Below are 10,673 nucleotides of genomic sequence, written 5' to 3' on the forward strand. Positions count from 1 at the left end.
TCTGATGGGAAAAGTCGTGAAGCGTGTGAGCGGGAAGTGCGAGAAATTAAGGAGCGCATGAATAAGTGGACTTGGCCATGGCGCGCTGCGAATATACCAGAAAATCTGGAGGATATTAACTCCACCATGATGCAAATTAGAGAAAGTCTCAGTGAATCTGAAGAAATTATCAACGCCAGCAGAGAGGCACACAAGATTGTTCTTGAGCTTGTGCTTCCGCTCATACCAAATACTCGCCAGAGTGTCGCTAACCAGCTACGGGAGATCAATGCCAAGATTGTAGGAAATGACGAATCCACCGCCCAATTGCGTCAGCAGTTGAAGGAATGGACTCGGCGCAAAAGTCTTCTCAAGGCCTCTAATGAAAAGATAATGAATGTGGAATTGGAACTACGCCGGGCTGTGTATAGTAACTCGCTGCTGTCGGAGAGGAATTTTGTTTTCTCTCTTGCTCTGATTGCCAGGGCACGTCTGGGACAAAACACAGGAATTGAAATTGTGGATGTGGTCACGGGCCTTGGGACATGTGTCTCGCTCACCGCCGCTCAGGAGGCGGAGTTGAAAGAAACCCTCTCCTACCCGCTTGGAATCACTCTGCTGACCGTCGGTAGCGTCGGTTGGGTGATGTTGGAAGCACGTGCCTTTTGGTTGAAGCGGGTGCGGAAGTCATTGGCTTCTTTGCAGCGTCCGCCTGACGTGGGCGGCCATCCGCGTAGGCAAGTTTCTTTTGTGCGTCTCTGTCTCCGAGTGAACTTGCTGCTGGAGGCGATGGTCCCGTTAGTAGTCCCATCATTTCTTCTTTACACTGCAGTTAACAACAAAAAAGGGGAGGTTTCTCTCTATTCCATTCTTCTTTTTTCAAGGCCGGCACAACGGCTTGCAATGTTTGGGGTGGCAGTTGCGTTCTGCATCCTGAGCATCATCGTGTCGTCACTGGTGGGTGCGCTGTACAGGTATGCGTCGGCCTCGTCGCCGCGGCGGAAGGTGAAAAATAATTGAAGAAGAAGAAGAAAAGAAAAAAATAATCATAATGAGGAAAAGACAACAAAAAAAAAAAAGGAAGTGAGTTGGAGCGATGATGCGCCATCAACACGGTTTCTTGTGTGGATTGGGAGGGGGAGGAAAATTCCGTGTGTGTGGGCAGGTGCGACACCCCATTTTGTTTCTGTTTTTTTATTGGTTTTTGTTTTTGTTTCTTGTGGTAAATTCACAAACGGTGGAGGCGTATCGATTCCACATTTTGAGAAAAGAAGGGGCGTTTTTGATTCATCTCTCTCTCTCTCTATATATATATATATATATATATATTCCATCCATTTGTTTATCCCCTCTTCCTTACTGTGCGGAGGGAAGCAGAGATGAACAGATTTCTTTTTTTTCTTAAAAGAAAAAAAGGGAGGAGTGCAAACAAATGGGTGTAAATGGAAGAATGTAATGTTTGAGGAATTTTGACTGCCTTGTCTTGTTTCCTTTTGCTTTGCTCGTTTGTCGTTATTCCTGCTGTTGTATTAATAGTGAGTGCCGCGAGGGGTTGCGCTGCATGCGTGCCTCGTGGGTCCTGACAGATGTGCTCTCCATACCGCTCAGTAGAAGTTGCATCAATGTGGCACGAGCGACGTACTCAAGTAGGCATGCACGGCAGATGGAGCGTCTTTTTGGTCCAGCGTGGCATCACGCCGATTTCTCGCGGACGGCGGTGGGAAAAGTGACGGGCACAGTCCGCGATCATCTGCGCACATCATTGGGGCCAAAGAAGAACGCCGAGTTGCGCACAAAGGCGGTAGAGTTGGGGCTTGTCTCAGACGAGCATGACACGCCTTCTGTGGAATTCGGCGGTGAGGGCAGTTCATCGTCAAGTGACCCGCTGCTCGAGTTTTTGGAGAAGAACGAAGACGAGGCCGCCCTTTTGCTTGCCATGTGGACCTCGCTGCGTCGCAGCTGCTTGCATGCCTCGGAAATATCAGAGTCCATCTCGCTCACTGCAAGGTGGTTTTTGCACCATCTCATCCGTATGCGCGCCATTGCAGCCGCGGCGCATTTTTACCAGCGACTTTTGGCGTTGGGGTTGCAATTGCAGAAGTGGGACGTCGTTCTGCTGCTGAGTAATTTGCCCTACGATCGTTGCACAACCGTGGCAGCGTCCCAATCCGATGAGTGGTTGCGGGAAAAACGCCTGTCGCAGTGGGCAGCGAGACGGGAGCGTGAAAGGAGAAAAGGAGGTGAGGAAATCAAAGCGAAACCCAAAAAAGAAGCAAATAATGCGGGATACGAGAAACTGGGAGATGAAGCGGGGGAGCGTCGTGGCCCGGAGGCGGGTGCCGCCGCGTCGATTAGTGCCTTTTCGCCACCACCCACGAATTCAGCGCACGCGGACGCCCCCAGCAGGGATTCGGGCGAGACGGTTAAAAACGCACTGGGAACTGTGAAGAAAACGCCCTTGCGGCAGCCCGATTGGGTCAGGCGGTGGCTTCTCTACGAGGCTTCCATGGGAAATATTGAATTCTCCGATGGCGAGGAGTGTTTGCCTGCCACGCGTACTGAAAAGTTGGATGAATTTTGTTGTACTGACGCCTTGGGGGCTCATGAAGAATTGCTGCAGGATTCGTTGGAAGCAAATTGTCTGATGGGATTGACGGCTCAATTGAAACATCTTATGGTGCTGCAAGATGCCGGGATTTTTCTCGAGACAAAAAAAAAGAGGGACTCACAGAAGTCTGCCACCAACGTCTGGAGATGTACACCCGCCAGGAGGCATCGTCGCTACTGGGCGGAGGCACTTCATATTGCAAGCATTTACATGGAGTCAATGCCAGCAACAAAACATGTCACTTCGCTTCCCGATGAACTTTGTGATGTCATACGGCGGGCGGTGATGTGCTCTGGATCTTGGAAAGTGTGTCTCCATTACCTCGAGGCGAATCAGCGGCACAAGATCAAGTTGAGTAGGAATGATTATGCAAAATTTGTGTTGATGGCTGTTGAGGAAGAGCCATGGCGAAAAAATCCTTCAATTGAACAGTATATGCTGCATCATTTTATTCCGCATTTTTCGGATTTAACGGCAGCCAGCTATGCAGTTCAGGCTATTTGGCTGTCATATGCATGCTCCGTCAAGCTGGATCGACCAGAGAGCTACGTGGAATTGATTGGAACTCGTGCAATGAATCTCCCTTCGGCAATAAAGGGGGCCATTATGTTTGCCAAACTTGCGGTATCACATCTGCACATTGAAGTGGAACGATACCGCACAGAAGCTGCAGCTGAACAGTTACTCGCCACCTCAATTCGACTGGGTTTGTTTTCACATGTTGGTGAGTCCATATCAGAGAATGCCCCTTCTTCTTTGACGGAGCCAACCGAAAGACCCGCATCTGCTCCTCTCACTGGTGTAATTCTTCCAGAGTGGCTGAGAGATTCTTTCCTGTTGGTCTGTATTTGTCTTCCCCGAGTTCTTGCTTTGGCACCTATTCTTGTGGTTTCACAAGACGATGCGGTTCAAATTAATTCCTTTCTGCTGGATGCATTGTACAGTCGTATTGGTGTATGGGGAATATTTTCCAGATTGTACTTGGTGGAACCCGTTGCCCCTGCACGTCGAACCCAAGAGACGTCATTCATGGCCGCTTCAATGGCCTTATGTGTTCTTCGTGTTGCATTGGCGTTGTGTATGGCTCACGGCGAGTTCTCATTACAAAACCGAGGTGTCGATTTGTTCACACCAAAGCAACTAAAGCTTTTTTTAGGCATGGGATTGGAGGCTTTGAGTGCCATTTCTTCCCATGCATCTGGCAGCGCGGAGTTGCGATCCCTCATGTTGATTTTAGTGCGGACTGCCTCCCGGTTGACAACGGAAGTGTGCCGCTTCTTCAGCCTTAACCCCGGTAGTGAGAGAGTTTTGTTTGGTGTCACCTCTGAGGAAACGGTGGGGTCTCTCAGCCTTATGGTTCAGATCCTCCTGCTTCTGCACGTGTATACTCCTGGGCGGCGGTTTCCAGTGGCCACACAATTTCGCCTTCGGTCCCTCCTTCGACCCAACAGTGGATTGGGAAAACAGGTCCGACGCTCCCTGCGGCAAAAGGAAGCACGTCAATTGGATGCTCTTCTCTGCAAGCGAGGTCGAGGGAAAGCCCGTAATAGTGATGTTTCCCCCAAAGCACAGCGTCTCCGGGTCTTTTCTCCTGAGGATGTCGCAAGGATTGACGCAACAGCAAAGATGCATAAATTGGTTTATTTAGCCGCTATAAGTCATGAAAATGATATCACTGCCATTGAGGATGTGCTCATCTCCCGTCTTCAATCAATGCAATCGGACGATGCCTTTTTACTGCTGCGTGTCGCCCTCCATCAACTGCGTTTGCGTCCTGGAACCTTTGGGATGCCTTTTTTTGTAAAGGTATTGCAGCGTCTTTGCATCGGCGCGACAAGTGAAGCTCAAGGGAAATCCTTATGGTTGAGGGCCATCTCGGTGTATTGGGATGCCGTGGAGCACACCGCATGTCATTCCATTTCTCTTAATGGAGCACAAGTCAACAAGAATCAGAGTTTTCGAAATTACGAGAGAGATGTTTTGTCGGCGCTTCTTTTGCCAATGTTGCAGCTTAGTATGGCGATGAAGAGAAGAGACATGGGGTGGGTTTGGTTGAATCACTGGGTTTCTCTGCACACACCTGCAGAACGTGACACGTGTTGGGCCATGCGTAACGTCCAAGCAAGGTCGACCCTTCTTGACAGGCGTGCGCTGCACATGTCTCTTAAACTCATCTTGAACGCACAGCGGAGGGAGGCAGTGGAGGAACCTTCCGCAGAATTAACACCAGCCCCGTTCATATCTCTCCATTGTGAAGTTGCCGTGAGACACGCAAATTGGCGAGTAGCCTTGGATATTTTGCTTCAACCCTTTGTTCACTCTTTAAACTGTGGAAGTTCCGTTACACCACTGCCAAATATCGTTGCTGGTTCGGCGTTGCGTATTCTCTGTCGTGCCCCTACAAACATGTCTAACACCGCTCTGCGGCTGCGGGAGATTCAGGGCGACCAGTGGGATCTTCAAAGTGCCAATGCGCTTCTGTTGTTGCTTGTGCGTCAAAGACGGTGGAAATTTGCTCTTCAGCATGTTAAGGAGATGCTTCCGGCGTTGGACAGGGCGAGCAACACGCCGGCAGGGAGCACCGCCACCGGCAGCAGTAGTATTAGAACGAAGAAGAGTGAAGAACAGCTGAAGATAAACCAGGCATTTTTTCTCCTTTACGGTCTACGGGCGTGTGCCATAGGTGGATGCGGGGAGGAGGCCGCAGAGTTGTACGACCGTGTCAAGGTGTTGCTCACGGAAACGCGGCCTGACACTGCGTTGAAGAATACGGTTACCCACGACCGTGGAAAGCATCTGGAAGAGTTGCTCTTTGCTTCCTTTGAGCCTGATGAAGTAGCGACAACTGTGTCTTCTGCAGGTGATGGAAATGATCAGCTGCGCATTGTTTCGGGCCAAGCGCGCCGTTACTTTCTTCGCGCCATGACGAAGAAGTGTTTGTTCTCGCAAGGACTTCATAAATAACACGTACTGTGGTCGGTAATTGTTGGATTTCCTTTAACTTATGTGTGTAGTTGTTGTGATTGTTGTTGTTGTTGTTGTCGTTCATTTCTTGTGTGGTTGTTTGTGTCTGTTTAATTTATTTTTATTTTATTTTTTTTTTGTCTCCCCACCGCCTGACTGCACGGAGGTGGGGGGGGGAAGGAAGAGGGATTTTTCTATTTTGTCCCCCTCCGTGGTCAATAGCCACTGCACTGCGGCAGACAGAGTCGCGGAATTATTGACAATTAAATGCAAAGAAAACTGACTTTTATTATTATTATTATTATTATTGTTGCTGCACTCTTTTTTGTTGTTGTTGTTGTTGCTAAAATTTCTTCCCAATCTATTTTTATCGTGAACACACACACACACACATGTTGCTCAGAGTCTCAGCGGGAGGGGCGTGGGAGGGATCGCTCGGCACCCCAGCTGCCTGCGGCGTCCAATTACACTCGGCAGCGAAACGGTGGCGCAGGGCTTTAGAAGACGAGGGAGACGGCGGGGGAAGAGGGAGAACAGAACGCGGTCCAAAGGGCAGAGATTGAGTAAAATCAAATAAAAGGAGCGGAATTCGAGGAAAATAGGCGGTGACGCGCTCAATGGCTCACTCACTGACTTGGAAGCTCCTCAGTCCCGAGCAGACGCACGAGTGTCTCACGGCGCCTGATGTGCCATCTATTCGCTCCGTATTGAAGAAAATTGACGAAGCCTGCGATGGAAAACTCATTGGTGCGGCAAAATACAACGAAGGGAAAGTAATGATCGTTCTGGATATGCTTGCCCATCTTATTCTTTTCTGTAAGTCACGTAGCATGTCACCAGAGAAGGTCAGTACTCTTGTTGGAATTGTAATTAAGATTCATGAGGAAAGCATGTCAGGTGGATACACACGCGCCAAGTCTTATCATCTGATGCGGGATCTCATGATAAAGCACAGCGTCCCGCGACCACCATTTTCCTGTGGTGTTTTTACTGTACGGGACGCACAGGAAATTGATGAGTACATGTTGCGGTCATATTATCGCCACTACAAAATGTATTTTTATGCCTTTGTGCCACGACAGGTGATGAATGTCCGCTGCCTAGATGTAACTCACATTCATCAGGTACCGCCAGTTGGACTGCCATCGCTGTCCACTGCCGTTGTCGAGAGTGAGTGGCGGACCAAAGTGGAGGAGCAGCGGCGCGAGGCCGAGGAACAGGCCATGCAAGAGGGGGAGATTGCCTCGGATGCATACGAGGAAGAGAGAATGCGGAATCGGTTACTTGCTGATCCCCATTATAGTGATGGCATTCGGGAACAACTTGAGTGCATCAAGAAGGAAGTATCCTCCAAAGCTGTTGGCCGCCTGGACGAGATTGAGATGAGGCTGCAGGAGATTGAGAAGAAAGTGGCGGAATCCTTTGCGCGGTCAGATTCCAAACAAGGAAGGCGCAAGAAATAAAGCGTTCCGCGTGTTTTGGAGTTTGGTGGTATAATGTACAGAAAACAAGAAGAATATTGTTGTTTTTTTTTTTTCCTCTTCTTTTCTTTTTCATAAATAAATTGAGTGGAGAAAAAGCAGGATTATTCTTTACGTGCATGTACGTTTGAATGGAGGTATAAATTTTTTTTCTTTTGTTTGTTTGTTTTTGTTGTTGTTGTTATCATTTTTAATTTAGAGGAACGTTGGCAACGTGGATCGTCATGCTGAAGCGCGGGTGTTGCCATGTTGCCCTGGGGGCCGTGTGGGAAGTCACTTCACTGTTAATTTCAAGGCGAAGTCATGCCGCGACAGCCCCGCAATCGGGTGCAAATTTTAATCCACGCCGCGTACGACTTGTTTCTTCTACGTCAACACTCGGCGCAGGTGCGGAGTCGTTGCCCGTGGATGTGAACCCTTTGTCGTCCGATCCAAACGATCCCTACAGGCATGTCTGCATCTACCGCAAGGACATGGTATCAGACGTTGGTGGTCGCGCATTTCAACTTAGTGTGGATGTGCCGCTGAAAAAATTTGTGGATCTTTTTAGCGATTTTGATGCCAAACGGTGCAAACTGTGCAACGAAAGTTACATGCAGTGGCACAGTCACAGTGGAGTTATTCCTCATTCAGGTCGGGAGGCGCTGATGCTGGAGATGGTGCGTGCATATTGTGGGACACCTGAAGAAATTGCAAAGATGTGGTGGCACCGCCCTCATACCTCTCCGGTTTTTAACCGCATTCCCTCCCTGAGCCATGAGAACAGTCATATTCGTAAACGTCGGCTGCAGTACTTACTTCAATTTTTAAAGGAACGAGATGTCATTCGGGACACCTTTAATGTGCAGCAGAGCGCTGGAGGTGCTGGTCGTTCATGGGAATTTGAACGCCTTGAGTGGATTGGGGACAACGTGGTGAAGTATGTTTTCAATGATCGTTTTAATGTCATTTTTCCGGTGCGCGAGGGTGGGATCCGTGGTCGACTGGGCTACGCTCAATTCATGATTGACGGCAATGACGGGCTGGCAAGGGCATATGACCATCTTGAGCTGCAGAAGTTCACACTGAGCGATCGCGTTGTAAGCAAATTCAAGAGTGATGTGGTGGAGACGCTTTTTGGGGAGCTGCAGTTATTCTTGTGGTCTTCAGAGACAGACGTTGGTACCACGTACTTTGAGTTGCCCTTTACGCCGGAGATGTTTTCTCTTAGGGCACTTGTGTGGCATGTGATGGAAGAGCTGGCGCACGTCATGTTCATGTATCACGTTGAGCACATTCTTGGTGCGATTCAGCGCATTGTCCGGGAGCATCAGCTGCAGTTCATCCGCGCCGATCCGTCGCTCCGCGGCCACACGGACCTTCAGAATGAGCTGGCGAGCACTCTGTACGCCAAGAAGAGTTTGACAGGATCAGGAAAACTGACACCGACGAAGACGTCCCCTAGTTTGCGATTCAAAGACGGCTTTGCCGCGTTGTACCATGAGTCATCGAATTACGACGGGTTCAAACGTGTGTACGCACTTGGTGGTCTTTTGCCACGCCCCTTTTCTCGCGATGAGTTGTCAGCGACACCATCATTCCTGCCGCACCTGCAGGAGGATGGAGTGATGGCCAGTCGGGTGCCGTCAGACTGGTGGTCAAAGCTGATGGACACGACTGAGGAGGACGCGGCGGTACGACAAGTTGTGGTTTCTACTTTATCACCATCATCTTTGCATGCCGCCGTGACACCGACACCACATCCGCGCTCGGACGCTGCAGTGACACCACATCTAAGCGTGCCGGAACTCAAAGACAACCTGTTGGTGGCGGAACTGGTGTAAATGGAGGGGGTGGGGAAGAGCATCCGTTGTGGAAACTGCTTTTTATTTGTGTGTGCGTGGGTATGAGTGAAAGAGAGGAGGAGGATTTTACATCTGCAGCTGTTTTTTGTTAAGGCTGGGCATTTGTTTTTTTTTTTTTTTTTGCTGGTAATAATGACGGTAAATTCTTGCCGGCTGTCTCCTTTTCTCTCATTTCTTGACTTTTTCATTGTCGCTGCTTTTTTTTTTACCCATGTCTCTTCCCGTACACGAAATGACACGTTGAGGCTGGGAGAGAGAGAGAGAGAGAGGCGTGCAACGTTCACGAGGCGGTGGATAGAGTGCACAGTGAGTGAGCCTCGAGAGTGGTGCTGCCTCCCCAGTGTGAGTGGGTTTTTGTGCGTTTACCGTTGTTAGAAACATTGCCATGTCTCGGAGCCAAAATCAGGACGGAGAGGAGGCGACTGGCCGCGTTTCCCCGCGTGCTGTTCTGAGGACAAAAACGGCGTTTCAAATCTACAAGGACGATGGCGCACAAGGGAATGCCAGTGACTTCAGTACGCTTCCCAATGACGAGGTGCTGCCGTACAAGATACAAGCCGACGAAATGACTCTGATGGGGGCCCTTGAAATTGTCGAGGCAGACCCCGCGGACCGAAGGATGTATGGACCCGCCACCCTGCACCTGGTGGTTAACTACTTGTCCGACATTCTCTCCTTTATCCCACTGGGGGGCCGTTCGCACGAGTTGCCGACAGTCGCCATAAACTACAACGCCCTTCAGCGTGTCGTGGCCCTGTACGGGGTCCCAGAATCGGTGAAGGACGCACTCGTGCAGCTCGCCGCAACAAATCTCAGCGCCTCCGAGGTGCCTATTCGTGACATTTCATCATTGCTGGACAAATTTAGCGACACTGAAAAGGCCCTGCGGCATGAAATGCGTGACGCGGGGGAAAAGGTTGGGATATTTACAAGATCCACCGTCCCTGCCTCGACGTTGGCGTCAACAGGCGAGACGACCATCAATGATGTTGTCGCCCCTGCAGCGACCTCACAGAAACTCCCGCGGAAGCGCCGGGCCTCCTCGCGGGATGAAATATTGCCCGCAAGAAAAACAGAGGAGGCCGACACGGCGCCACAAATTAAGGTGATGAAAATGGAAGGGCATGAGAAGGCACCCAGTAATGCGAAGAATAACAATTCGCAGTTCACATTGCAGCGACTGATGTATGGCCGCCTGCGGACGCTGACAAGTCAAGAGAAGAAGGTTGTCACACTCCTGAATCAAATGACTCAGGTTCTTGGTCAGGTTTATGCGGTACGGTACAATAACCTGCTGCCTATATTTGAACTTCTTGAAAATAGGGTGAAACAGGCACAAGAAATCATCGATGTGGAGCGTGCCAACATTCAGTCTAAATCCGAAAACACCGAGTTATCGCCTGAGCCGTTTTTGGAAGTGAAACTGGATGGCATTTTGCGGGCGATTCAAAATGCTTCTTATCAGTTTAAAACCGATGAGGAATGCCGCTATGAATTGGATGAGGATTTACTTCACCCCATTGCACACGCCTGCATGACAGAAGTTAACCGCATTGAGGGATTCACCACGGTGCCTTTTGAGGGTCCATCCAACCAGACAATTAAAGCCAAGGCCAAGGCACGCGAAGCCGCGCGAGCAAAGCGGGAGGAGCAACGTGCAAAGGCTCTTGAGCGGGCAAAGGCTAGGGAAGAATTACAAGCAAAGAGAGAGGAGGAGCGAAAGCTACTACGTGCCCACCTGGGTGAATTGGACCCGACGAGCCTCGTGGAGGACATGAGTATCAAAAACCCCATTCA

General features: G+C 49.9%; 5 protein-coding genes across 5 annotated transcripts, besides 7 other annotated features; all 5 read left to right on the top strand.

The window, feature by feature from the left end:
- On the top strand, window positions 1-999 carry Tc00.1047053504097.40 (hypothetical protein, conserved; the record flags this gene model as incomplete). Its single annotated transcript, XM_801405.1, has 1 exon — window positions 1-999. A coding segment is annotated over one exon (999 nt), but the record flags the coding sequence as incomplete, so codon positions are not given.
- Window positions 1-10,673: a sequence feature (heterozygous, Esmeraldo-like haplotype).
- Window positions 988-1,062: a sequence feature (T-rich).
- Window positions 1,158-1,195: a microsatellite.
- Window positions 1,284-1,308: a microsatellite.
- On the top strand, window positions 1,541-5,551 carry Tc00.1047053504097.30 (hypothetical protein, conserved; the record flags this gene model as incomplete). The annotated part of the gene is made up of 1 exon (XM_801404.1): window positions 1,541-5,551. The coding sequence occupies one exon, from the start codon at window positions 1,541-1,543 to the stop codon at window positions 5,549-5,551; it is 4,011 nt and encodes a 1,336-aa protein (XP_806497.1).
- Window positions 5,597-5,633: a microsatellite.
- Window positions 5,661-5,690: a sequence feature (AT_rich).
- Window positions 5,838-5,863: a microsatellite.
- Tc00.1047053504097.20 (hypothetical protein, conserved) lies at window positions 6,169-7,014 on the top strand (the record flags this gene model as incomplete). The annotated part of the gene is made up of 1 exon (XM_801403.1): window positions 6,169-7,014. The coding sequence occupies one exon, from the start codon at window positions 6,169-6,171 to the stop codon at window positions 7,012-7,014; it is 846 nt and encodes a 281-aa protein (XP_806496.1).
- On the top strand, window positions 7,257-8,855 carry Tc00.1047053504097.10 (RNA editing complex protein MP61, putative; the record flags this gene model as incomplete). The annotated part of the gene is made up of 1 exon (XM_801402.1): window positions 7,257-8,855. The coding sequence occupies one exon, from the start codon at window positions 7,257-7,259 to the stop codon at window positions 8,853-8,855; it is 1,599 nt and encodes a 532-aa protein (XP_806495.1).
- Tc00.1047053504097.4 (hypothetical protein, conserved) lies at window positions 9,262-10,673 on the top strand (the record flags this gene model as incomplete). Its single annotated transcript, XM_801406.1, has 1 exon — window positions 9,262-10,673. A coding segment is annotated over one exon (1,412 nt), but the record flags the coding sequence as incomplete, so codon positions are not given.

Source organism: Trypanosoma cruzi, genomic scaffold (assembly GCF_000209065.1).
Source record: "Trypanosoma cruzi strain CL Brener 1047053516379 genomic scaffold, whole genome shotgun sequence".
NCBI classification, from domain to species: domain Eukaryota; phylum Euglenozoa; class Kinetoplastea; order Trypanosomatida; family Trypanosomatidae; genus Trypanosoma; species Trypanosoma cruzi.